This window comes from Esox lucius, chromosome 15 (assembly GCF_011004845.1).
Source record: "Esox lucius isolate fEsoLuc1 chromosome 15, fEsoLuc1.pri, whole genome shotgun sequence".
NCBI classification, from domain to species: domain Eukaryota; kingdom Metazoa; phylum Chordata; class Actinopteri; order Esociformes; family Esocidae; genus Esox; species Esox lucius.
Genome location: NC_047583.1, coordinates 21,792,895 through 21,819,606, shown reverse-complemented (window position 1 = coordinate 21,819,606; position 26,712 = coordinate 21,792,895). Strand labels below are relative to the sequence as shown.

The 26,712-nt window shown below is 43.4% G+C and overlaps 3 protein-coding genes across 5 annotated transcripts in view; 1 reads left to right on the top strand and 2 right to left on the bottom strand.

Moving 5' to 3' along the window:
* Positions 1-271: 271 nt before the first annotated feature.
* On the bottom strand, positions 272-2,752 carry pth2 (parathyroid hormone 2). The gene is made up of 3 exons (XM_010897300.2): positions 2,524-2,752; positions 1,854-1,994; positions 272-979 (listed from the first exon to the last, which is right to left on the bottom strand). The coding sequence occupies exons 1-3, from the start codon at positions 2,619-2,621 to the stop codon at positions 607-609; spliced, it is 612 nt and encodes a 203-aa protein (XP_010895602.1). The 5' UTR covers positions 2,622-2,752; the 3' UTR covers positions 272-606.
* Positions 2,753-8,435: 5,683 nt separating this feature from the next.
* rin3 (Ras and Rab interactor 3) overlaps positions 8,436-26,712 on the bottom strand; it is a 19,787-nt gene continuing 1,510 nt past the window's right edge. Inside the window, exons 2-14 of one of the 3 annotated variants that reach the window (XM_034297347.1) lie at positions 24,358-25,699; positions 24,009-24,123; positions 21,323-21,395; positions 21,123-21,214; positions 19,467-20,692; positions 19,114-19,307; positions 18,674-18,828; positions 11,140-11,336; positions 10,707-10,818; positions 10,480-10,611; positions 10,188-10,351; positions 9,521-9,654; positions 8,436-9,363 (exon numbers count right to left, since the gene is read on the bottom strand). In XM_034297347.1, the coding sequence (XP_034153238.1) occupies positions 9,138-9,363; positions 9,521-9,654; positions 10,188-10,351; positions 10,480-10,611; positions 10,707-10,818; positions 11,140-11,336; positions 18,674-18,828; positions 19,114-19,307; positions 19,467-20,692; positions 21,123-21,214; positions 21,323-21,395; positions 24,009-24,123; positions 24,358-25,699 (4,162 nt within the window). In that variant the 3' untranslated portion in view covers positions 8,436-9,137. Of the gene's footprint in view, positions 9,364-9,520; positions 9,655-10,187; positions 10,352-10,479; positions 10,615-10,706; positions 10,819-11,139; positions 11,337-18,673; positions 18,829-19,113; positions 19,308-19,466; positions 20,693-21,122; positions 21,215-21,322; positions 21,396-24,008; positions 24,124-24,357; positions 25,700-26,712 lie in introns of all 3 variants that reach the window. The other 2 variants (XM_013137374.3, XM_034297348.1) reach the window with 2 other exon arrangements.
* Positions 20,155-26,712, top strand: part of LOC105026070 (synaptosomal-associated protein 23) — a 24,416-nt gene continuing 17,858 nt past the window's right edge. Inside the window, exon 1 of the mRNA XM_010897271.5 lies at positions 20,155-20,234. The gene's annotated coding sequence lies outside the window, so the exon portion shown is untranslated. The remainder of the gene's footprint in view (positions 20,235-26,712) is intronic.

The window sequence follows — 26,712 nt, the reverse complement described above, 5'->3', positions numbered from 1 at the left end:
AGATGATCATAACTCGTGTTGGAGAAATAGATAGTAATCTGTAGTCCCAGGTTTTTTGCCCCCCCCAAAACACACAAGTACCCAGGCATACAAACATACTAACAATATAGTTTTTTGTTATCGCCCTACAGATTGAAGCTCAGGCCAGGGTACAAGTCCTTGCCCGTTTTTGAGCACAGTTGAAGAGGCCCCTGTTTAAGGCAAGGTTCCTGTGATTGGGACGTCACACAAAAGAAAACAATCATTAACAGTAATTAGAATGTGCTTTATTTCACAGTTACACTCATCAACATGAACAAATCTTCCCACGGTACACCCACAATATCTATTGTAGGTTCAAATCACCTCAAAGGCAGTATATCAGTGGATACATCTCAACATATCAATAATGCCGATGACAAATGGAACTCCAGCTAAAAAGCCATATAAACATATGCATGTGATGTGCCAACTGATGTTCCGTATTCGGTGTAGTCACTCAAACATGAAACAATGGTCTGATGACTCTAATGCTAATTTAAATCAGGGTTTATTCAATTTCAATTTCAAATTGGGTTCCATATTAACATTTTAATCAGGGTGTTTATAGAATTAGCAGTCATCTTGCTACTGGGAGTTAACAACCAATAGTTTCTGCATGTATGAGTTGAGCCACTTTTGTCTCTCCATTGCTGTGAGCAGCTTACTTTTTTCTCTGAATGCTGCATCATCCGCCACCACAATATTCCTCTTCTCTTCATTGTTGGAGTCCTGCGGAGCCCAATCGCCCAGCCAGTCCTTCTCCATGTTCTCGTCCATCTGCAACTGGCCCACCATTGGGAGCCACTGCTCTCCCAGGAGATCTTCCTTGCTCTTGGCCGCACCAAAGTCTGGGGCTGACATCATTTGCATGTTCCAGTTACGAAGCGAGATGGAGGGGTAGAGCACCTCCCAATCCTCTCTCTCGTCGGAGTCTCCAGGATCACCAGGAGAGGAGCCCCTAGACCAGGAGTACAGAGAGCTCATTATTTCCATATAATGGAGATCATAAACCACTCACTCGCAAAGAGATCTCTCTAATAAACATAGAGCCATTTTAAGGACAGAACTCACTCTCATAGAGATCTCTCTAATAAAAAGAGCCATTTCTATTAGCATAACTCACTAACATTGATGGATTATCTTTCAGTCATCTGCCTTAAATATCTACCGAAAAAGATAGAATGCAGCATCTCTCCAGATAAAGAAGCACACCCTTTTGGCGAGGAACGGGTGGAAACAGTCTCTGTGAATGTCAAAACTGTTTACTCGTTTCTCACGTCCTCATTCTGCCACCCTCACCTCACCTCCTTTTTCAAAATGTCAGAAGGGAAGGAATTCGGTTGTCAAAATCCTCTCCTTGCTAACCTCTCACATTTTCAGAGGGAACCACAGGACCTTAGCATTTTTAAAAGGACAGAGGATTGGGGACATCAAATGACTGGAATCTTAATGTGTGATAAATTTCCTATTCACTTTGGCTATTAAAATATTATAGTGCTTCTCTTTCCTGAAATGCACATATTTCTGCCTGTCTGTTTGGTCAGGGCTGATAGTCGCTAGATTGTTTTGGACAGTCATACGTTAATTGCACTGGCATCTGATTTGTGGTTCCAGCTCCGGACACATGCTGATTCTCTTCGTATTATGGCCATTGTTATGTGTTGACAGAACGTATGTGACTAGGACACAAGGGCCTGGTAAGTGAAGACTAGGGAGACATTTGATCTGCTTCTGTGTTGAAGGGGTGTTCCCTGTTAAAATGTATTAAACCAGAGTGATTCCTAATGGAGCGTGTCTCGTCTTTCTTCCACCTGGTTTTTACCTAGTCATACCTGTGTACCGGGCGGAAGTGTGGCTGAGGGTAGCCGGAGGTCACCAGGGTCATGGCCATTAGGGTGACCAGTAGGAGGGCGGGGCGTGAGTTAGGGGGAGGAGCCAAATCAGCCATCCTCAAAGCCACAGTAAAGGCCCGCCTGGCAAGACAACCAGCCAATCAGAACACATTAGTGTTTTGATATGTTACCATACAGCAGATCATCATGTTTTTGATATTCATACTCTCTACTAAAAGCTCCCACTTTTAGACATATACCTAGTATTTTCTTTAATGACAGTCACGTCATCGGTACACCAGACATTCTCAATTAATTATAATTCTGTGTAATTTTTACAAAGTTGTAGATAACCCTTATCAATGCACTTGTGGGGCATAATGGGTTGGAGGTGACAATACAGCAATTATCATGCACCATGCTACCTATAAATGTGCTGTGCTATGAAATTAGTGTTCAGTTGCAGTCAAGATTATTTATTTCAGGCCTAATCTTAAAAAAAAAATGCCTTTGTTACTTTTATAACAAAAAACGATGTAATAATAATATAAAATACATCAGTGGTAAATGCGTCATAAATCAAATACAATAAGTTAATAAAAGAACAAATCAACATATTTAATGCAAAAGTAGAATTGCAAAGTAAAGACATTTGGTAAATGTTTCTTACGTTTGATGATGAGTGGCGCCTTGTCTCCCGTTCTTTATGGTCAGGAACCTACGCTTTCCGTGTGTTTCAGTCTTCAGGTTGCTTAGATTTTCAGCCATAAAGTATATAGAAGATTGTTGAGATGTTTCTCCAGAGGTGGCCAGTGTCTTGCCTCTGGCTTTAACTCTTTCCACAGGGTTTCTAACTGTGTGTGTGTGTGTGTTTGTGAAGAGATCACTCTCAGGCGTATGAGTTGTATGTACAGCTCTCAAAAGAAGGAGTCAGAGTTTGCTGGCTCTTATATACCCCAGGGTTGGTTGACGATATGAGATAAAAGACCCCATTGTCTCCTTTAAAACAGACCTGAAACATCAGAAACTACACAGATGGAGGAATGTCCTGTTAGGTGGTACGATTCTTAATATAGAGACAGGAGGAATCAGAGAGAGAGAACAGAGTAGACAGACAGCAAGACGCCGGACGTCATGGTGCATAATGATCTCTCGACGGATGTAAACATTGCAAAAATAAATAATAAAAGTTGAAGGCGGATACCCAGCCCACGAGTACCCGGTCTCCGCAACTGGGCGACGGAAACGGTGCATTAATCTAATGGCCACACACACAATTATGTTGACCCCAGCAGACCTGCAGATTCACAACCTTTACTGAGTACAGGGTGGAATATCAAGGTCACCTAATTGGGGCTAAGGACCTGAACAGAACACGGGTTGTGGAATACAGAACGCCTTGGCATGGGGTTGGTTGCATTCATTGTCTACTACCCACGCACATCTTGAAACACGGCGAGAAGCGATGCGTTGGTCTCATTAAAATTGAAGGGTCCCTTTAGACAACTGTCAAGAGCGACAAATCACTAACAGCAAACACACACACACAAACCCACACATAAAAAGAGATGTTTAAACACTGTCAGAGCAAAACGAGAAAAACACACACACACAAAATACCCAAAGACGTGTCTTCTGTATGTAATAACTATGACGTGCGATTTTCACTCCATTTCACGTTTTACTTATTGGCCAATGAAATAAGTAAAAAAAAAAGGCTTTTTCAACACCTACACTTGTACCTATGTTTCAACATAACTAAACACTTTAGTCCCAGAAGCAGAAAGATCTAGTTGAAGGCTATAGAACTGTGCAGATCACCTCTCAGTGGCACAATCCAAAGGCATTTGCATACACCTGGTCTCGTTAGCCAGGTGGAACCTCTTGATGTATTTAAAAATGGTCAGCAGGAATGGAGATGTGTGTCAGAAGAACAACAGGCCCTTATACTTCCTTACCTGCTGCTCATTACTGACAGACAAAGTGGAAGGACTGAGAGGAACAGAGAGACTGTGGCGATAGATGAGAGAGGGGAACACAGAGCAAGAGAGAGAGACTGTGACAGCAAGAGAAAGTGAATGAGTAAGAGGGACCGGGCATACGAGAAGGAGAGAGCATAAAAAGAGGGCAATAGCATGATAGCTAAAATGAGACAGTGAATTAGAAAGGGGGGGGGGTGCTGGGATGGGGATAATGGCCACCTCACAGAGAGATCCTGGGGTCACACTATGGTAAAGCCTGGGAACAGGGCTAAGGGACTGCCATTGTTTCAATTATAGTTTTTGCCTGCTAACATTAAAAAAAGACAGTGGATGTTCAAATGCGTTTGACTCATTAGCTGACCTCATGTTGTCATTGACAGTTATTTGTATTTCTCTATAAATTCCTTTATTTACTTATCCGATTTTTGGGGAAAGGGACCGTAGGTTAACATTTCACTGCTATTCTACATCAGTTGTTAATTACACTGGGACAAATAACAGTTGATATTAACACACACTCTCATGGCGGACGGTAGATACAATAAGCAGTTTCAGCATCTGACCTCCAACAGAACACTTGCTAGATTGAACCTCTGAGCTGACATGATGAAAAACCTGTCGTTTTTGCGAGACAGTTAATCCTTATTGCTCCAGAGTCGCTGTGGAAACATTTCTGATCCCCTGGATGTGACCCCACTCTTTAAATGTGCCTCAGGGAGTGTGGATTATGCAAAAAAATACCAATTCACCCGTGTGTGTAAAACACATTCTACAAGTGTGAAATAGGATAAATATATCAGCAGGCAACTATTAATAATAATTACAATTATTATAACTATTATTGTGTATAAATTGTGACGAATTAATCAATAATTAGAAATAATTTATGATGCAAGGGGACTGTAGTCGGCAGCCAGGTTTCTTGCTCCTTTTAAACATTATTAAAATGAATAGTTCAGGTCCTGGATACCATTTACCTCAAACAGTGCAATACATGAGGGGGCGTGGTATATAACCCCAAAAATATACTGAACAAAAGTTTAAAGATTACATGCAACAATTACAATAATGACTTCATTTATTAGACCCTAATTGATGGATTTCACGTGACTGGGAAGACAGATATGCACGTAGAAAATGTTTCTGGGATATATTTATTTCAATTTTTGAAAAATGGGGCTTACACATAAATCATTAAATCAACGAAGCAACTGGGGTGTTAGCGAATGGCTGTATTCAGTTACATCACACCTAATGCAAATATAATAACACGATAACATCATCAAAGACTGGGAAAGACAAGCTGATCGGTAAATATCGGAGGGTTGGAGTGGATATTGATTTGGAGGTAACTGAGGACACCACACCAGACATTGATTTTTGTGGATTTTTCTCCATTTTGGTGGAGTGTTACTGGATGGGTGTTGGAGAGCAGGATAATTGGGGGAAGAAGAGAAAGACAGAAAAGGAGGTTTAATATGGTTTGGGCAGGTTTCATGTGGGGGGGAATTTGTTATATATATGTTAGAAAATGTCATTTTCAACGTGTGATCAGACAAGGTGACCTTGCAGTGGTTCTGGACCAACATTTGGCTTTAAGGAACAGCTTTGAATCCAGTTCTCGTCAACTCTCGGGATTTGGCTCTCTCTCCCCATTACCTGTGGAGTTAGGAGATGTCATTTGAAATTTGCAATATATGAAAGCTGTGTTTGCATAGCTCAGTTTTCCTGTCCTGGAAAAAAAACATCTATCTGTGGCAAAGCAAATGTCTAGTGATGTTTTCAGGAATAAGAAAGGTGAAATTAAGCTGAAATCTTATCGTTTGTTATATTTATATTTTACTAAATTATAAAAGCATTCCCAAACATTGTAAATAGAAACAAAATGTAACTGTATTTATGTTTTCAATATTTTCATAAAATATTGAAAAGGGTTAACATACTCTGAGTTTAAACCACAACTCTGGGTTGGCTGACTCTGAGCTGTCAAACTCAAGAGTTGACGCTTTCGGAAAAGGTGGTAACTATTAGTTCAGTCAACTCTGAGTTAAGTTAACCCTGAGTAAAGAATGCGCACAAGGAGATAAAAAGCCCTCATCAATAGAACGCAGATAACATGACTCACCATGGCAACAGGAGAAAAAGGGCTCAAACCCATGCTTCTCCCGAGTGGAGTTAGAAATATTAATCATAGCATATGCCGAATATGAGTATATATTCAAGAAAACAAGCAATACAGTAGCAGCAGCAAAAGAACGTGAGCAGGCTTGGCAGAAAATGTACAATGAGTCAATGCGTGAGTATTAATTGAGAAGAAATCTTGTGTGTTCCACTCATTAAACATTTATATAATGGGTGCGGGGGGGTGTAATATTTATGCAGGTGCAACCAAACAGGCACAAGACATACTTGGCAGCAACTGAAGATGAAATATAAACATATACAAAAGGTGTAATTTCAATACAAGCAATTGTGATGTTGTTTAGCCTCCCCTAACAAATTAAACAGCTTTCAGTGATTACAATCAACATGTGTTATATTTAAGTAGTAAGTGGCATTTTCTAAAATGTTCAGCCATTTCAACACTGCCAGTTATTAATATTGTCTATTCAAAAGTAACACCGAAATGCCTCTATGCATTCAAGCCTCCAAATTTGTGCTTGCTGGACATGTTGAAATTGGACCTCCATTAGAGCCAATAGAAAAAAGGCTGAGGGCTGAAAAACAGGTGGGGGTGCAACAGAGGCTGTAGAGATGCCCTCAGTCAAAACAGTGGGCGAACTATTGCTGAAAGCATCCCTGGAGGAAGTTCAGAACCAATCACCCCCCAGGAAACAAGGGCCTACATAAGAGGTCAGTCATTCAAATTAATGATATATGTACATTCATCTTTTTGCCAATGACGCCCATCCATTTGTCTTAGACACAGATTGGCACACTGATTTTCTTGTAGCGGTACAATTCTTTGTTGGCCTACCTGCACATTAATGCTGTGGAAACACATCTTGTTCACATAATCTCCTTAATTTAGGAGCTGTGATAGGAATATGAGTGCCATCTATGCAACCAATCACCCCTGGAAACCCTAAACTATTAACTAATTAGTGCTTCAAGTCTCAAAGCTTCATACTATATGAAATGATTACTGCTTAGACTGATTGATACCTGTAATTCTGTGGAATTCTTCTTTGATGAGTCTTCTGGGTCTGTGACTTGGGAACACTACAAAAGTGTACAGTAAACGTTTCAGTGCAAAAGATACACCTCTGACAGCCCGACAGATGGTTGCCTTGGAAATAATCACCGATGTTATACAGAAAACTGCAACACAAAGAATTTGTTCCGAACTGAGAGCATGTCCACGATGTGTCATAGGAATGATATGAGGGCTGAGAATATTGTTCAGATAAATCAGGCCCGGATCCACGTGGGGGGCAAAGCCGGGCATTGCCCCACAAGATAGAATCTGTGCCCATCCCTGTTTTTGTTTCCCCTTAAACTGAAAAAATGCCCCCTCAATCATTGGATCCTGGAGCTGATCCTGAGATCTGCAGAAAAATCTGCAGAAAAATGGTAACGCTCAAACAGATAATCATCCGGGAATGATATAACATCCAAGCGGTGTCTGATCAACCTCTCCCGACTGAGATTTCTGCAGGGTATTTGTGGTTTGATATCAACTGGCTCTTTGAGAAGAGGACACGCCATGTCTGGTACCTTCAGATGGCAAGTTTAATTTGAGGAGTAGGACAAACTCAGGGTTAGTTGAATAAAACCTGCTAGTGAGCAGGTTAGCTTCATGGAGTACATTGTCCTACTGTAGTAACTGACTCAGAGAAACACTGAACTGGCTCAGTGAAACTGGAAACCCAGAGTTTCTCTGGGTCAACTAACTCTAAGTTTTCACTAAACCCGCTTTCTGAAATACCCTGTGTCCTCAAAATGAAGTACACCTCAGAAATGTTTAACTATTTCACTAAAAAGGGGAATTCCAAACATCTTATTGTAGCATTTTATTGTTTATGGCCATCTCATGACAAAATACTTATGGGTATACAGGCAGAAAGGATGGTTTATGTTTTGTCTATCAACATGTCAGTTGTTTAAAAAGCAACTTTTGGCAATTCACTGCATAGCAATTATATGTGTATAGATTCAGTTATTTAGAATGTTGATACAGGGATTAATCTATACTGTAAATAAAGAGCTCAGGCACCATTTCCACAAGCTCAACAAGACATTTTTAATTTGACAGGTGCAATGGTAATATTTCACTTGGACAGTGGAGTGATTTTAAGGCATGTTCTAAGCTCTGTTACGTGAGCCGGTATCCTGTCAGACGTTTTCAGCGGTGGCAATGCTTTGGTCTTCATCTCTTCGTCTCTCTCTGTCTCTTCCTCCCTCCGTGTCTGCCTCTCTCCCTCCCTCCACCTGACAAACAGTGCTCCCCCACATTCCTTTGTACTCCAAATAGGTAATAAAAAGATCACACACCCACACACACATTCACCAGAAATAGCCTGACATATCTGTGTCTTCGTTTGGAACGCTGCCTCTGGCTTCATGTGAACAACCCTGTGTGACGTAACCCTAACCCTTCAAGAACGAGTCTTCAGACATTTTGTTTTCAGGAAATGTAGTCACTGCAAATATTGATATAAAAAGAGTAGCAGTCCTTTGTGAGCATATAAGCCTTTGAGATAATACTGGCAAGGATATTGCCGCGCAAAAATATCTTTAGCGAAAGTCCAAACCGTGGAAGAAGCCAAAAAGCCAAAAAGGAACGCCATGCGGACAGAGTACCTCGTATGCATAACAAATGACATAATATGTAATAAATAGTGCACTAATCTTTCACATGTAGGGCACTACATAGTGAATAGGTGACATTTGGGATGCTGGCAAGACAGTCCTTGTGCTTATCTTTTAATTATCTATTTCAAACTGAATGATCAGTATCTGCTCATCATGGCTAGAGCTTTGATCAATATTGGAGATAATACTACAGTACATATTAGGAGTCACCATTAAATGCAGAATCCAAGGTAAACTTGAGTGGGTCCCCTTGTTGATACGACAGACATTTACTTTCTTCTTGGTGAGGTTCTGGTGGTGGTTCTTTTCTTTCCCCAAGTCTCCACATATTCAAAATGGCCAAGCACATTGTTATATTGTATCGAAGATATAAGAGCAGAACCATCATTTCAGTTTTTGGAGTTCCACTCAAGCAGAAAGGCACTTGTTGTCTTAAGTGTGTGTTACAGAGGCTTGCACAAGCACAGTGGTCTGACGCGCCTTCATATCAAATCTCAATAAGACTCTCCTCCACTTCAGGTTCTGGTTCCTCCATGACTGTTTGCTGCTGGCTCTCTGCCTCTGCCTCCTGTCCTTCTGATTCGGTCCGTCCCGGTCGGTAGACAAAGTAGTACTCCTTCCTGGGCTCGCTGTGGTGGAGACTGGACTTGATGGTCAACGGGAACTCCTCAGGAGCTACCGGCTGGTAGTGGCCTTCCACCAAAACACTCAAGCTGGAGAACAACACAGAACAGAGCAGATCAGCACGATATCGCATATCATTAAATCAAACAGTTCAATGTCCATTTGGTGGAAAACGTAAATGGAGCCAGGATATTTTTTTTGTACTCGAATGCCTTGCTCAGGGGCTCAAAGTCAGGATTTTTTCACCTGTAGGACTCTGGCTCCAGCACCTCAAACTTGTCAGCACACTGGGCACACAGATCTTGGGCTGTGGTGGCTGGACGAACCCCGAGGGTCTTAGTGTTACAGCCCGCCTCCAGGAAAGACACGTTGATGAAGTCCTGGGACGGGACAAACGGAAGAAAAAAACGGCAGAATTTGGGTCACAATTCCTTTTCGTTGTCACCATAGTGACAACGCGGTGATCACAGCACCCGTCAACTCCCCTACCCCACAGCAGCGACACATCCCCATCCCATTTCCCTCCCCCACCCCACCGCAGCAACACATCCCATTCCGCTCCTCTCCCCCACCCCACAGCAGCGACACATCCCCATCCCATTTCCCTCCCCCACCCCACCGCAGCAACACATCCCATTCCGCTCCTCTCCCCCACCCCACAGCAGCGACACATCCCATTCCGCTCCTCTCCCCCACCCCACAGCAGCGACACATCCCATTCCGCTCCTCTCCCCCACCCCACCGCAGCGACACATCCCATTCCGCTCCTCTCCCCCACCCCACAGCAGCGACACATCCCATTCCGCTCCTCTCCCCCACCCCACAGCAGCGACACATCCCATTCCGCTCCTCTCCCCCACCCCACAGCAGCGACACATCCCATTCCGCTCCACCCCCGATGGTTCCAACCTACCTGGACAGATGAGCGCGACACGCGTCCCTTGTTCAGGGTGCGTCTCCTCTCCCAGCGGTGTATGGAGTCCTGGATCTCAAGGCTGAGCTGTCGGGTCACCGTCTGCTTGTCGTAGTTCTTTATGTGCTCCAACACGCCGTACGTGGTCGTCAGGTAGTAAGAGCCTGGTGACGCACACGAGCACACACACACACACACACACAGGCACACAGGCACAAAAGAACACCATTACTACCCATTATCTGACTGTGTTAGCAGCTGTACTGGCATGTGTGCGTGGTTGTCAGTCCACCTTCTCCAAGCTGCAAGGCTGGATCCATGAGCTCCATCATGTACTCCACATCCAGCAGCAGGTAGACCATGTCGCTCCGGGCCAGGACATACATCAGCACTGGGAGGAAGTCATCAGCTCCATGCGCCCTGCCTGCTGGAAGGGGAAACCCACCCCTGATCAGGTCACGTGACAGCCAGGCCTCATCAACACTCACCATCTAGCTGATGACACACAGAGGGCCTCACCTGGGGAGCCCACAGACATGGACTCATAGATGATCTTGCAGGCCTTCAGGAGCAGATCGATCTTCTTCTGAGGGGAGTACTCCTGGTGAAGGCTCATTAGCTTGAGCTGGATCTAAGACGGATAAACAAATTAGATGGCTGTAGAACCCTCAAAACCTGACTCCGGACCTGGAAGACAGTTCCACTGCATTTTTTCACTATCACCATCAAATCAGGGACTTATTTAAACCTGGGACACCAGGTGGTTGCAATTAACAATGAGGTAGAACAGAAAGCATGCAGGCTCTGGACAGGATAAGAGTTGCGTATCCCTGATATAGATTGAGAGGAACATTCTATTTATCACTAAAGGGTGAATTCCTGTTTTAGAGCTGTACTCGCATTGGACACTAACAAAGTCACCAACAGAGACTTTACGATGCGTCCTGTTTACCTTCTCCATGACCGGCGCCTCTGGGATGCTGGTGGTGACGCCCAGGTCTGTGGTGGTGGTGCCCAGGACCACGCTCTGGTTCTCCTTGAGCCTCTTCAGAGAGCCGTCCCTGGCGTGGATGTCCTTCAGGCCGGAGTACACGGCCTCACGCAGAGGCTTCAGCACAGCCTTACACAGAGCAGCCTCGATAATCACCTCTGGAAAGGAACAGGACCAAAAAGTCAGTCAGGTAGCTTGCAGATGTGTCTATGAAAGTAATGTGTTTATGTAAGTCAGTGTCCTTCCACAAGGATAAAAGAGTTGTCTCAGACTCACCGCTACCCCTAATACAATGACTCCTGCAGTTACAGTAAATCTAACAAAATGGTTCATAACTAAGTATACAGTATATATTATCCTGACTTGAACATGTCTTTACAAGTACAAGATTTTTAAGAGAACTTGACATTCAGCAATCACGCTGAAGGCTAAGTAAGTATATCAAGGGGGAATTATTGTATACTAGCAATGAAGCCATCAAATATTAACATTGAAATCCCTCATTAACAACCATGTTTGGTGTCCCTCTTGGAATGTCACAGGTGTCACTGGAAACGTCCCACGCACACCGATAATGCTCTGATCTGCACCAGTAGTCTGACAGTAGATAAGGGGATTTGAAGATTAGTGAGAACTGAAGCAATCATATGCAGAGGTGTTCTCTGAACGTGAAAACATGAACGCAATGTCCGGAAACATGCCCTGAACTATGTTAAACAATTTAAAGTTGCATACAGTTAAATGGCTGTATGCAACTTAGTTGGAATAAGGAATGTATGAATGATTTGGAGAATGAAACAAATAAACAAAACCCATGAGCTTTTTTCCATACGTAACGTCCTTCTTTCTCAGTTATCAAGATGTGTCAGGTCCTTGTGGGCTAGAGAAAATACAATCACATGGGCAAATCATTTATTTTTTTATCTGGTAACCTAAGTAGGTCAGACAGAGGACCTTTTATGGTATTACACAATTGTAAATCATTGACAGTTAATCATTAACATGAAACCTTTTCAGACTGCAGCAACTTTTGTTCATACTTCATATATCGTATTTCTTCATAAGAATAATATTTTCAAGATAAACATATACACATGCTGTTATGGACGTTTACTGAGCTGATGTATTGATTATTCGGACTATTGTATAGGGCAGTGGAAAATCACTAGCTAAGGAGTGGGCTGATAGTACTGAGTCCATGTATTTAGACTGCACAAAATGCAAGGTGTGCTAAAGAAGAGCTAAACTAATCAAAGGAACAAGCCTAGGCCGATTGAGACCAGATAGACATGTTTTCAAAAAGGTCTCAAAGGTCAGCTATTTTGTAAGATGTTGTCACATAAAAAAGGAGGTTTTTCCCAGTTGTGCTTCAGAGACATTCCACTGGTAACCTTGTTGCTATGATATCTCTCTCCTTGCAAATTTAATAAAACTGTTATTGTGCCAAGAGAATTTTGCCTCTGTCTCACACTGATTGAGTTCTACTGGACAGACTTTTAATGTCCATCACACATACACTGTGGAAGGAACAAGATTGAGTAATAAAACTCTCAGCGGAAGGAGCTTTATGCAGGTTTACATTGTGTTGTCCAGCTCTATGTAACTGTCGGCTCATTTAAACATCAGCAATCGTTTTATTGATTAATTCCAGGTTTTTTAAAGTCTTGGCAGATTAGTAAGCCAACATTTGCATATGAAAAAAACAACATTTCTCACAAACAAATTGCCTATAAATAAGCATCACTGCTTCGTTTGCTGAATAAATAACAGAGTGGAACGAATTGTGCCCAGTCCATTTGACCTGTGATTTCCCCTGGGCTAAAGGTCTTTATTCTGACAAATTACAACTATTAGACACAGCCAGTCCTTTGTGCCAAAGACAATCAATCACTCCAAACATGGACAGCTGTCAGTCAGCCACTGGCAAATCACCTAGCTGGTTTCCCTAGCTGGTGGCCCTGGGCCATAGGCCTATAAAGCCTCTGCATTGAAACACCACTGGTTACCATTTATTGAATGTTCCTTGGTAATTGCGCTGAATTGAATACTAAGCAATAATCAAATCATTATCAGCTGAATGTAGATATATTACTACATTATACGGACATACCAAGAAATACTTAATATACACTCACCTAAAGGATTATTAGGAACAACATACTAATACTGTTTGACCCCCTTTTGCCTTCAAAACTGCCTCAATTCTACGTGGCATTGATTCAACAAGGTGCTGAAAGCATTCTTTAGAAATGTTGGCCCATATTGATAGGATAGCATCTTGCAGTTGATGGAGATTTGTGGGAAGCACATCCAGGCCACGAAGCTCCCGTTCCACTACATCCCAAAGAAGCTCTATTGGGTTGAGATCTGGTGACTGTGGGGGCCATTTCAGTACAATGAACTCATTGTCATGTTCAAGAAACCAATTTGAAATGATTCGAGCTTTGTGACATGGTGCATTATCCTGCTGGAAGTAGCCATCAGAGGATGGGTACATGGTGGTCATAAAGGGATGGACATGGTCAGAAACAATGCTCAGGTAGGCTGTGGCATTTAAACCATGCCCAATTGGCACTAAGGGGTCTAAAGTGTGCCAAGAAAACATCCCCCACACCATTACACCACCACCACCAGCCTGCATAGTGGTAACAAGGCATAATGGATCTATGTTCTCATCCTGTTTACGCTAAATTCTGACTCTACCATCCGAATGTCTCAACAGAAATCGAGACTCATCAGACCAGGCAACATTCTTCCAGTCTTCAACTGTCCAATTTTGGTGAGCTTGTGCAAATTGTAGCCTCTTTTTTTCCTATTTGTAGTGGAGATGAGTGGTACCCAGTGGGGTCTTCTGCTGTTGTAGCCCATTCGCCTCAAGGTTGTGCGTGTTGTGGCTTCACAAATGCTTTGCTGCATACCTCGGTTGTAACGAGTGGTTATTTCAGTCAAAGTTGCTCTTCTATCAGCTTGAATCAGTCGGCCCATTCTCCTCTGACCTCTAGCATCAACAAGGCATTTTCGCACACAGGACTGCCGCATACTGGATGTTTTTCCCTTTTCACACCATTCTTTGTAAACCCTAGAAATGGTTGTGCGTGAAAATCCCAGTAACTGAGCAGATTGTGAAATACTCAGACAAGCCCGTCTGGCACCAACAACCATGCCACGCTCAAAATTGCTTAAATGACCTTTCTTTCCCATTCTGACATTCATTTTGGAGTTCAGGAGATTGTCTTGACCAGGACCACACCCCTAAATGCATTGAAGCAACTGCCATGTGATTGGTTGATTAGATAATTGCATTCATGAGAAATTGAACAGGTGTTCCTAATAATCCTTTAGGTGAGTGAAGAACTATTTATCTTAAAAAGTTGAACATAACTTTTTTGAAGAACATGATTACACAAATAGTTCTCAGCAATCCAACAAAGAGATGCTTAACTACACAACAGAGGGTGAAACTCTGCCCACACATATGATTCAGGAAACTAATAGACCACAAATTTTCCCCATATATATTAACAACCCAGTTTCCCAAAAAGTTGAGAAGCTACATAAAATGTAAAGAAAAACGGAATGCAACGATGTGCAAATCATTTAACCTGATATTCAATAGAAATAGTACAAATACAATACATCAAATGTTGAAACTGAGAAATGTGATGTTTTCTTTGATGCCAGAAATAGGTTTCAAAAAGCTGGGAGAGAGGCAAAAAAAGATTGAAAAGGTAGTGTAATGCTAAAAAAAACATGGTGGAACATCTCACAACTAATTAGGTTAATTGGCAACAGGTCAGTATCATGATTGGGTATAAAAAGAGCAATCCGGAGAGGATGAGTCTTTCAGAAGTTAAGATAGGAAGGGGTTCAACGGGGCTCAACGTAAATTTGCAAATAATTTGGGGATCTCATCATCTGTGGTACATAATATCAATAAAAGATTCACTGAAATTCAACACTACTGTTGTTTGCTCCTTGGGGTTTAAGGCCGGGTGTCTCTGTAAAGCACTTTGTGACAACTGCTGTTGTAAAAAGCGCTTTATAAATAAATTTTGATTGATTGATTGATTGATTGAGTGAATCCAGAAAATCTAAAATCTGTGTCCTGCGGGCTAAAGAGAAGGCGGACCATCCGGCTTGTTATCAGCCCACAGTACAATAGCCAGCATCCATGATGGTATGGGGGTGCATTAGTGCTCATTGCATGGGTGACTTGCACATCTGTGAAGGCACCATTAATGCTGAACAATATATACAGGTTTTGGAGCAACATATGCTGCCATCCAGACAATGTCTTTTTCAGGAAATGCCTTGGTTATTTCAGCAATATTATGCCAAACCACATTCTGACCGTATTACAACAGTATGGCTAAACTGCCTGCAATCCGGATCTGTTACCCACTGAAAAACATTGTTGCAATATGAAACACAAAATACGACAAAGGAGACCCCAAACTGTTTAGCAGCTGAAATTCTATATCAAGCAAGAATGGGAAAACATTTCACTTTCAAAACTACAGTTATTGTCAGCAAAAAGTATTTTCAGTTCCCAAATGCTTACAGAGTATTCTTAAAAGAAGAGGTAATGCAACACAGTGGTAAACATGCCCCAGTCCCAAATTTTTAAAAAAGTTTTGCTGACATCTAAATTCTAAATGGGTATGTATATTTCCAAAAACAATAACATCTCTCAGTTTCAACATGTCATATGTTTGTACTATTTTCAATAAAATGTAGGGATGAATGATTTGCACATCGTGCATTCTGTTTTTATTTGTATTTTACCACAATATTCACTTTGTGGTTCATGGTTTGCTTTCTGTTACACGGCAGCTCACGGTTGTACTGCACCTTAGGTTCCTTTTGTGTCATTTGATGTTCAAAGAAGAAGGAATTAAAGGATGTCTAGCTAACCTCACTCCGCTCCACATTTCCTGCTTCCAATCAACTGGGACAGACATCATGCTTTCAAACATACATAAAGCTCTTCGTTGTGCTGTACTTGTACTTGCTCTAAACATTTGACCAGCCTTGATTACATTTTATTTGGATAGTCAAAATTACTATAGATATTCATAGTATTAACAAAATATGAAAAATAATGTAAATGTTTGCTAAGGTTAATATTAGGGTTAAGTTTGGAATAGGTGGAAGTGTATGGGTTCAAGTTAGAGATGAGATGGTTAGGGTTTGTTTTAGCATATATTTAATCGAAATGCTAATGATAGTCTGCCGATAGTCTGTAAAGCATCTACAGATTGACTATCCTAATAAAGTGTTCAATAAAATGTAAAATGACCAGCCGTTTGACTTCTTTGACCACCTACCTCCATTGCAGATGAAACCACCATGTGCTGTGTGTTACAGTAAACAGACTACTCATACACCTGTCTCCAATAGTGTCTTACTGCAGCCACCTCTCAGATTCTGAACATTTGAAACAGACGTAACACCTTTAGAAACACCTCCAGAGAGATGTAATGCCCTGCCAGAAATGTCCTGTAGGTGGCGGTATAGGGGGGGCCTATTGATGGAGTGGATATTTTTTAAGTAAAAACAAATATTGACAGATGAAAGTCTGCAAATATCATCTGCATGAAAACATAAAAGCAAAGCAGCAGGTTTAGCGTCTTGCCTCAAATTGTGTAGTATCAAGATTGATATCAGTATCAAGATTGAGATGTGGGTGTCCACATCTCCGAGTTCTTCTCCTGGTCCCTCAACACCTCAGCCCTGCCATTGGTTTGCCCGCTACTATAGCTATGCTTATTCAGCTATTGTGTGTGAACCCTACCAACACAAAACAAACTTACTGGATTAGCCTCACATTAGCTACATGCATTGAGTGACTTTCAGATGGTAGACATGAACACTGTAAACTTGCCAGCTAAGGAACACTACAATACATAAACTGCACAGTAAGCTTCTCTCATTGACTCGATTTCAAACAGCTGCAAACGCTGGTTGAGGTTATTTTAGGTTGCTAGCAAACATCAGCTCACCACAAGCTAACATAAAGTGTGAACTGTAATTCAATGCAGCGAAAATGAAAGCTGGTGACGGTTAGAAATTAGAATTACGTTTTATTTGATAAAATGTGACTATGGTGTGCTACATCTTAGCCTGTCTTGTTCACTGGTTCAGTCACTATTAGGCAAAGGTGGTACCCCACTCTACCGGACACCCCTCTGTGAAATACTTTATATAATGTGTCTACACACTTGAAAAAGACAACTATTATAGTGTTAAATCTGCCTTGTTGTCCATTTACACTTGTGCAGCTAATGCACACTACTGAAACGTTTTACAAATGTTTTACGCATTAGATGTAGTTTGAGGTTATTAAGTTTTAATGGAATATTTTGACATGCATGGGTGTGAAAGAAAACTAGGATCCACTTGTTTTTCCCGACATCTCCGCAATGTCTGGACCCGTGTGGTCCTGTATGCAAGGTTGCCAGATTTCATTCACCATAAACTGTATTCTGCCGCTGTCTCCAGAAAACAAATCAACTCGCCCAAGCTCATTCAAAATAGCCCAATTGTGTAGGAAAAACACTCCACCTGGCAACACTCAATATATAAAAAGTTTCATCCTACTGTTATTTTAGTTGCAGTGTTTCATTGTATGGGCGCAAAATCATGTTTTACCATGCCAACTCAGAGGGGGTGCGAGATTTTGGAAAGGCTGTTGCCTTTGACCTTTGAATGCAGGAAAAACCCTTTGTATAGATATATAGAATGCCACCCGCCAACAGGTGGCATTTGGTGGGTGGGCGGGTGCCAATGTCAAGCCCTGTCTGTGACCCATCACCAACCATACCTACCCTTTGTACTACTGAACCATACCCACCCTTTCTGACACTCTTATAAAATGTGAAAAGGGGTTTTTCAGTTGTCTACAGGTACGTCAGGCCGCTGTTCCTGTATTCCATTTGCACATGCTGACTTGCACCTTAAAATTGCCTTCATTGTACATTTAGAACTGCCACTGTACTTACATTTTCAATTGTTACAGTCCTCCTCAGAACCTCATTGCTGCTATCCCTGCATTTCAGTTGCTCATGCTACCCTACTCCTTCAATTTGCCTCCACTGCAAATTCAGAATGCCATAGTTTTTTTTATAATCGCCACTTGTACCAGCATAACTATTTATCCCACTTGTACATACATAAACTTAATACTTAATTTTCTGCCCTCTATTCGCACTGGTTAGATGCAAACTGCATTTCGTTGTCCTGCATGTACTTCTTCAATTACAATAAAGTTGAATCTAATCTAATATCAGCATACTTTGACCTTGAAGTGCATTGCATGCTTCGCAAAAGAAGTTATTCAGGTCTGCACATGAAAAACCATGATATTATAGCCTGAGGTTCTCAAAGCAAGAAGCAGGTCACAATTTTGAATATAACTTCCGTAGAGACTGAAGCGTTTAGGTATGCATGTTAACAGATGAGTATTCATGAGCCTGTAAAGTGAATAGTCAGGTACCTAGTTTGTCCTCTGTGTAAACGTTGGGCTCCAGGAGGTTCTGCAGCTCAATGCTCTGGATGAGGTAACTCTTCAGCTGGGTCATCATCTGCCGGATCTCCTGCAGCAGCTCAGTGCTGGAGGTGTGCTTCCCCATGGTCTCCAGAATATAAACCCTGGATATCCATTGATTTATTAGTTGGTCAAGAGGGTCTGGAATTTGTTCAAATTCTTTTTATTTTCCATTGCTTGACAGAAGTATGAGATTACAATATCCACTCCCCCTAATAAATAATGAGGTTGTTTGAACATACAAGCTGCAATATTGTACGTTTATATGTCCCACTTTTTTTCCTCACAATTCTGCCGGTAATCTGCAATAAACATACATTATTTTCAGTGTGTGTAGCCCTAATCTGTCAAAGTAACCACAAACTAAGGCACTCTGATAAACTGCTTACCTATAATCCTTCATCAGGTTCCCAAAGTAAGAGCTCCCATCCCGGGACAGCTCTACGATTCTCTTCTGCAGCTTGTGGTCGGCGCTCATTAAGTTGGTGAAGACATTGGAGAAGTTGACCATGGAGAGGCGATGCTTGGCCCGATCCAGCATAATGGTGGAGGTCCTCTTCACTGACACCTGGGGGTAGTTAAACTGAAGCATAAGTTATGGGATAACTCGTTAGTTTACATGGAAATAATGCATACTCTGATACTGATCCCCAAGGCAGCCTAGGTATAGCATGTTGGTTTCCATACATCTGAGGAAGGCCAATCGGACCTCCTGGGGGAAAGAAATTAAATGAATCAATACTTTGCTGTTGTTGGTGCCACCGGAATCTCCAGCCCCGATGGCGACGGTGTCGGCCTCCTCCTCCGTGCTGCTGGTGGAGTAGGAGTCATGTTCCAAAGCGGGGAGGGCTGCTCCACCCTGGGGGGAGTACAGGGACACGTCTGCCCCTCTGGTCTCCTTCAGCTCCCCAACAGAGAAGGGGATGGGCCTGTGGGCGGTCACATGGATGCTGGGGGTGTGGGGATGGGGCAGGCTGGATTCCGTCAGCGATGCGTCGTTTGACAGGAGTCCTCCGCCTATCACGGCTGAGAAGAGTGTTGTGGTGGGCGTAGCCTGGGATGACTTTTTCCTTCTGGGAGGCGGGACTGGAGCCGTTGCCTTCTTCATTAGCGGAGCTTTGGCCACGGTAACACCCTCACTGCTGTTGGAAGTCTCCGAAGTCCCTTGCTTCTGCGGTGAGACTCTCACGCCAACAGAGGCCTCAGCTCCTAACCCTTTCTCCTCCACAGCTATGACGGAGGCGTCATCAATGCGGACCAGTGAAGCAACAGCCACTTTGGCCTCTTCTTCCTCTTTCTCCTTCCTCTTTGAGGACGTAGTGAGTGTCGGAGCGCCCTCTTCCAGATGTGACAGCTCTTGTTCTGTGGGTGAGGGACACTTCTCTGAGGGCTTCCGTCTTAGGGGCACCGGCGGTATTTTGTGCGGCGCCAGGCGGGGTCCCGGATGTCGCTGTCCTGCTGTCACTCCGTGGGCTGACGGGGGCTGTGGAGGCTGTTTAGCTGTGAACGGGTTAGTGAGTGTGTCTGACACTTCTCTCTGAGGAGGAGTTCTCTCCCCTTTGTCCTCGCTGGTGTTTCCTTCCCCTTTCTGACGCGTTGAGTTTGTGGCTATAAGGGGCGGGGGGGGTGAGCGGGGAGAGGGGGAATCAGACGTTCCTCTGGTCCCCTGCTTGGCCCCCTGCGACAGCAAGAAGACCTCCGGTACGTTGGGGGGTCGAGGCGGAGGGCGTTTGAACTTCGGGGGCACCTGCCCTGGGGTGTTCAGGCTCTGGCTCCTGAAAATCGGGGTGGGGAGGGTGCCAGACGCCTCCAGGCTGCTGAAGTACTCCTCTATGAAGATGGGGTTGACGTACCACAGGCGGTCATTAGCGGTTCCCACAGACAGCTGGATCTCACAGGAGGAGCTGCTGTGGTCCTTATTCTGGTCCACCTCCTCTGAGGAGCAGTTCAGCTGAGAACCCCAGAAATCTGTGAGTAGGAAGAAAAAGGATCACTGATACATCCAATTAATACATTGTTTGTACATTACCGGCCGACATGGCTCCAGCTGACCTTTGGGCCGGGCAGACCTGTTGTTTCACCTGGCTCTAGTTATGGTGCTTTCTGTGCATAAGAAGATGTCTTTAGTCGAAGATGACTAGTTGAGAAGTGATCAGCATTCACATGAGAGAAAGGAACTGAACAAAGTGGTGGGAATGGAAGATCTTTTGTTTAGAAATGAATCATTCGGGTGGTGCTATATAAAACTCTTAAAGAAGGAAGCTAGCTCATGCCCTAGACAGCGTGTGTAAACATAAAAGCTGACACACATACACACACACATCTAACTGCATTCAACTCACAAACTATTATACATCTGAAAGTCAACATAGCATTTTCAAAATGTTCCATTACCAACCTGAGCCTAACAACGACATCATCTCTATGTCCTCATACTTGGTTGCCTGAACGATGACCTGAGGCAACCTCAGAGTGAAGGGGAGAATATCTCTGGAAGGTAATGGATCACGTCATTATTCATCTGGAATCAAGTGTTTTGAATTAAGCTTAAAGAAAGTTCAGAGGAAGTGTAAGATCAGAAGGACAGTCAGGTCCTACCGGCTGATGCAGTAGAAGGCGATGAGTTTGAAGATGTTGTCAAAGACCAGGACAGACCCTTCCAAGTACATCACTGTTAGAGGGCAGAGACAGTGTTAAAACCCAGTGCAATATTAATATTGACATCTCTCTAAAAATGGCATGAAACATATTTGTTAACAACTGCCATAGCAAGTAGAAAATATCTAAAATAATTTTTCACCAAATTTAGTAAAAACAAAATATTTATAAGTAAATATTATACAAACAAAAATAAGTTAATATTTATTATTGGATATACACTGTACCATGTTGTAACAATCAGTATATAATGAATGGCAAGGGAAAATCAACAGATTAATATTGGTTAAGATTACACTGTTGTTGTTTTTTTCTACTTAGTTTCTCTCAACATCAAGAACACGGTCAAGGTTTTTCTGCCACTGTCCATTTAGGACAAGGTAGTGTTCCAATTTCCTCAGTATCTTTTGTTGATCCCATCCAAATAGTTCTGTTTTGCTCATGATATGGTTGGGTTTAACTGTGTGGCAGTTGTGGGGTACATGTTGTGTTTGGGAACAGGGTGTTCTCCAGGTTAATCTGTTCATATGAGGGCTTTGTGATAGAACATTTGAGAATCACTTGTGATTGTAAAATGTAATAGCTATTTTATTTGTTTTTGATAATTAGTGGGTATAGTGTAATGTCACAAGAAAAGAAACAGGGAACTGACAGTTCCAGTTTTCAGAGACATATAATAATTCATTATTATATGAGATAATTTATTTACAAAAGAGGCAGAAGAAACCTAATCGAAAGGAAGAAGGCGGTGAACCCAAACATAAAAACCTGCAGGTCACTACTTTCTTCCACTCATGCTGCTCAGAGCTGCTTTCCTGGGGCCCCTTTATCCTCCCCCAACAAGCCCTTATAGCGGGCAGGAGTAACTTCTCAAGAAGTTTCAATTTTGCAGCCCCGGGCCAGGTGGTTCTCCCTGGGGCGTTGCCCCATGCTGAAGCAGGAGAGAATGTCTTCTCGCCACAGTGGTCATAGTTTGCATTATTTTGGGTTTTGCATTGTACACTTTTGCAGTATTCGCTGTTAGCAATACAAATTGGGGGTTGGTCCGACTTTGTAAATTTTTGTTCAGCCTCAGACTACATCACCATAGAGGGCAATAAATTCAATAACTGATTGGAATATTTCATGTCAGATCCTGATTGGAATATTTCATATCAGATTCTGATAGGAATGTCAAGTTTCATGTTCTTTTGATTGTTTTGTGCCATATATGATTCATTGCTTTTGGAAGTTACCTGTGGTGTTGATGTTTAAGCAGGAACTGGTGTACATTTTTAAGTGGAATTTATATTCATGGTCCTACATCTAGACAGCTTTTTGGAGCATCATTATATTTGTCTTACTTAGATCTTGTGCACAAGACGCACGAGGTGCTCCTATCCATGTTTGGGGACAACAGTAACGAGTGTAAAAGGCAGAAGGTGTAGGGTTTAGCCGGGCACCGCAGAATATTCAAGGTCCCAAATAAATTATATAACAGTTCAAAAGCGTGGAGCACAAGCTGAATCCCTGTCTCACCCCTTGTACCTGAAAAAGAAATCTGGGTTTGTTGTCAATTTTAACTGAACACTTGTTGTTTCTCTACATTAACGTATTCCATAGTATTGTATGTATATTCTGCTAAGAAGACAATTTGACATTTGCTCTGGATATTATTTTCACTGAGTCAATGTCAGTCTACTGTTGATGTCTTGTAAAGGACTTTAGAGAGCTTGCTGTTCACACAGATTCACCTATTTTGAGGTATGGGGTGATCAATCCATGGTTACAAATAGTGGGGAAGATGTTTAGGTATAACTCTATTGCTGTGTCTCTCTCTGTCTGTGTCTGTCTGTGTCTGTCTCTCTCCCTGTCTCTGTGTTTATCTCTGACCCTCTAACTCTGTACTTTCCCTGCTCTTTTCATATAACTCTCTCTCTCGCTGTCTCACACTCTTTTTGTTGCTCTGTCTTTCTCTCCCCTTCAATTCTCTCTCTTTTACACAAATCATACATTACAACTATAAACATACAGGGCTAAACTGACCTCCATCCAAGCCAGAGACAACAACAATTTATACAGGGGAAAAAACAGGAATGATAAAGAAGATAACACAGCAATACATTCCAAGCTCAGTACAATTCAAGGCCGACACGTTTACCGGTCATGGTCAAAGACATGTATACAAAGTACATTTGACACACTCCTTGACAGAGAGAATGTGTGACATTTTCTGAACGCATAACTACTCTGTTTAAAGTGGACACATTAAATACGTATCTTTCACAATGACACACATTCCTCTAAACTGCAGCCAGAATCTGGCCAACTCAGACTAGCAGGAAGTCCGGTACTGTGAACATACAGGAAGCCACAGCCCAGTCACCCACAGTACTCAACGTATGTAGCACATCTGTAATGGGTTCTAAGTGTGGTCCAACGGTGTGGATGACTGGGCTCTCGTCATGTGTTCTGTAGACGTATGTGTGGTAGAGCATAGCTGGGGGCTGTTACACAGACACTCCCCATACCGATTGACCAGTCCTCCTTCACCGGGACAAGGACAGACATCCAATTTTCACTGGGAGCCAATTGAGGTTTGGGACGCCATTACAGAATATAGAGGTTCTTTGGTTAGGATACTCACATGACCTCTCCTCTTTAACCAGAATGTCCTGGACCTGGGGCTCCCCCTGCTGGTTAGACACACGCACTGACAGAACCATGGCCTTCTGGTCCGTGCTTTTCCGCACTAAAAAGATCTGGGTGCAAAAAATCAAACGCAACGAATATCATAACAACAATTACTGTGAAGATATTTGCCTGTCAGGGGAAGACGCCCGGCCGTTGATAAGCTTCTGAGTACGTATTTCTAGTGTCAGTCCGTCGGTGAGCCGGTGAGTAATGAATGGATGAAACTGTGAGACTGGTTATTGGTGCACTGTAGCGTGTTGCCTCCTCTGTGTTGGTGTAAAGGAAGCCTGTCTGCCACTCACCCCCAGAGGCTCTTTCGTCAATATGAGCAAGGCTTTCTGCTGGGATATGGACAACTGCAACCACACAGGGCATGTTTTTATCAGCTTCTCCAGGATACTGATGCTTGCTGGTGAAATTGGGGATGGGGATAGAATTGGGACGGGAGAGAGGGCTGGGGAGGGCACTGGAGAGAGGGCTGGAGAGAGGGCTGGAGAAAGGGCTGGAGAAAGGGCTGGAGAAAGGGCTGGAGAAAGGGTTGGAGAGAGGGCTGGAGAGAGGGCTGGAGAGGGAATAGGACCTAGAGGGACTAGTGGTGTGGGGAGAGGGGGAGATGAGGGCCTGGCACATGGAGGAGGAGGTCTGGGGAGAGCAGGGGAGGATGGCTTGGCTACAGAGTGAGGGTGAGGAACAGGCGGTCTAGGCTGGGGCGGACCAGAATGTTTTCGAGGTGCTGAGGGTCTTGAGATGAGCTTTGAGGCGGGAGGTACCCGGGCAGGGAAAGGAGGTGAGGATGCTTTTGGAATGGGAGGAATGAGGGGTGTGGACAGAGAAGGTTTTGAGACAGGAGGGGGGAGAGAATTAGATGCAGAAAGTTTTGGGACAGGAGGAATATTTGGTGAGGACAGAGAGGATTTTGCTATGGGAAGCACGCGGGGGGAGGAGACAGGAGGTGAGGAGGGTTTTGAGACAGGATCTCCAGGAAGAGCAGGTAGGGGCATGGATGAAGGTTTGGGGACTGTTGGAGAGGAAGCAACTGATAGGGTTGACTCTGAAGACAAGACCTCTGGGACTGGCGAGGGCATTGCTAAAGGGAGGGGAGGAGCAGAGACATCCAAGATGTCCGTATGGGGGGTTGTAGAGGACACTGAGGGAGGAACAGGGGTGAGGAGGAGGGAGGTGGTGGTCGCTGAGTCTTGGGTGGGTAGTGGTGCAACAAGGTTGGACCCAGAGGTGCGTGGAAGGTAAGAGACTTGGGGTGTGAATAACAGGGAAGAGGCGTTCTCTGGGGCAGTGGATTCTGGGACATCATTGGCAACAGTGGCAGTGTCCATTTGGGAAGGGAGCAATTCTGAGGATGGAAGAAGAGCTAGTGTGGGTGAGGAGTAGCTGAGGGGCGTAGGGAGGAGGGAGGAGTCCAGATGGACTGTTAGGGGTGAGGGGGTGGGGACAGCTGATGGGACAGAGGGTGAGGGGAAGGGATCAGCGAGTGAGGCAGGCAGAGAATCAGAGGGGAAAGTCAGGGGACCCATTCTGGGGGATCCTGGGGAGAGGGGGGTTCTGGGTAGGGGGAGCGGTGTTGCCCCGGAGGATAAGGTAGTGGTGATAGAAGATGGAGGTGGAGAGGAAGACTCAGCTTTCACCCTGAAGAGAGGGGAGGAGAGAGGAGATGATTACAGTAATGTCTTTGTATATCATGTATATTAGTATATATACATATACACTCACCTAAAGGATTATTAGGAACACCATACTAATACTGTGTTTGACCCCTTTTCGCCTTCAGAACTGCCTTAATTCTATGTGGCACTGATTCAACAAGGTGCTGAAAGCATTCTTTAGAAATGTTGGCCAATATTGATAGGATAGCATCTTGCAGTTGATGGAGATTTGTGGGATGCACATCCAGGGCACAAAGCTCTCGTTCCACCACATCCCAAAGATGCTCTATTGGGTTGAGATCTGGTGACTGTAGGGGCCATTTCAGTACATTGAACTCATTGTCATGTTCAAGAAACCAATTTGAAATGATTCAAGCTTTGTGACATGGTGCATTATCCTGCTGGAAGTAGCCATCAGAGGATGGGTACAAGGTGGTCACAAAGGGATGGACATGGTCAGAAACAATGCTCAGGTAGGCCGTGGCATTTAAACCATGCCCAATTGGCACTAAGGGGCCTAAAGTGTGCCAAGAAAACATTCCCCACACCATTACACCACCACCAGCAGCCTGCACAGTGGTAACAAGGCATGATGGATCCATGTTCTCATTCTGTTTACGCCAAATTCTGACTATACCATCTGAATGTCTCAACAGAAATCGAGACTCATCAGACCAGGCAACATTCTTCCAGTCTTCAACTGTCCAATTTTGGTGAGCTCATGCAAATTGTAGCCTCTTTTTCCTATTTGTAGTGGAGATAAGTGGTACCCTGTGGGGTCTTCTGCTGTTGTAGCCCATCCGCCTCAAGGTTGTGCGTGTTGTGGCTTCACAAATGCTTTGCTGCATACCTCGGTTGTAACGAGTGGTTATATCAGTCAAAGTTGCTCTTCTATCAGCTTGAATCTGACCTCTAGCATCAACAAGGCATTTTCGCCCACAGGACTGCCGCATACTGGATGTTTTTCCCTTTTCACACCATTCTTTGTAAACCCTA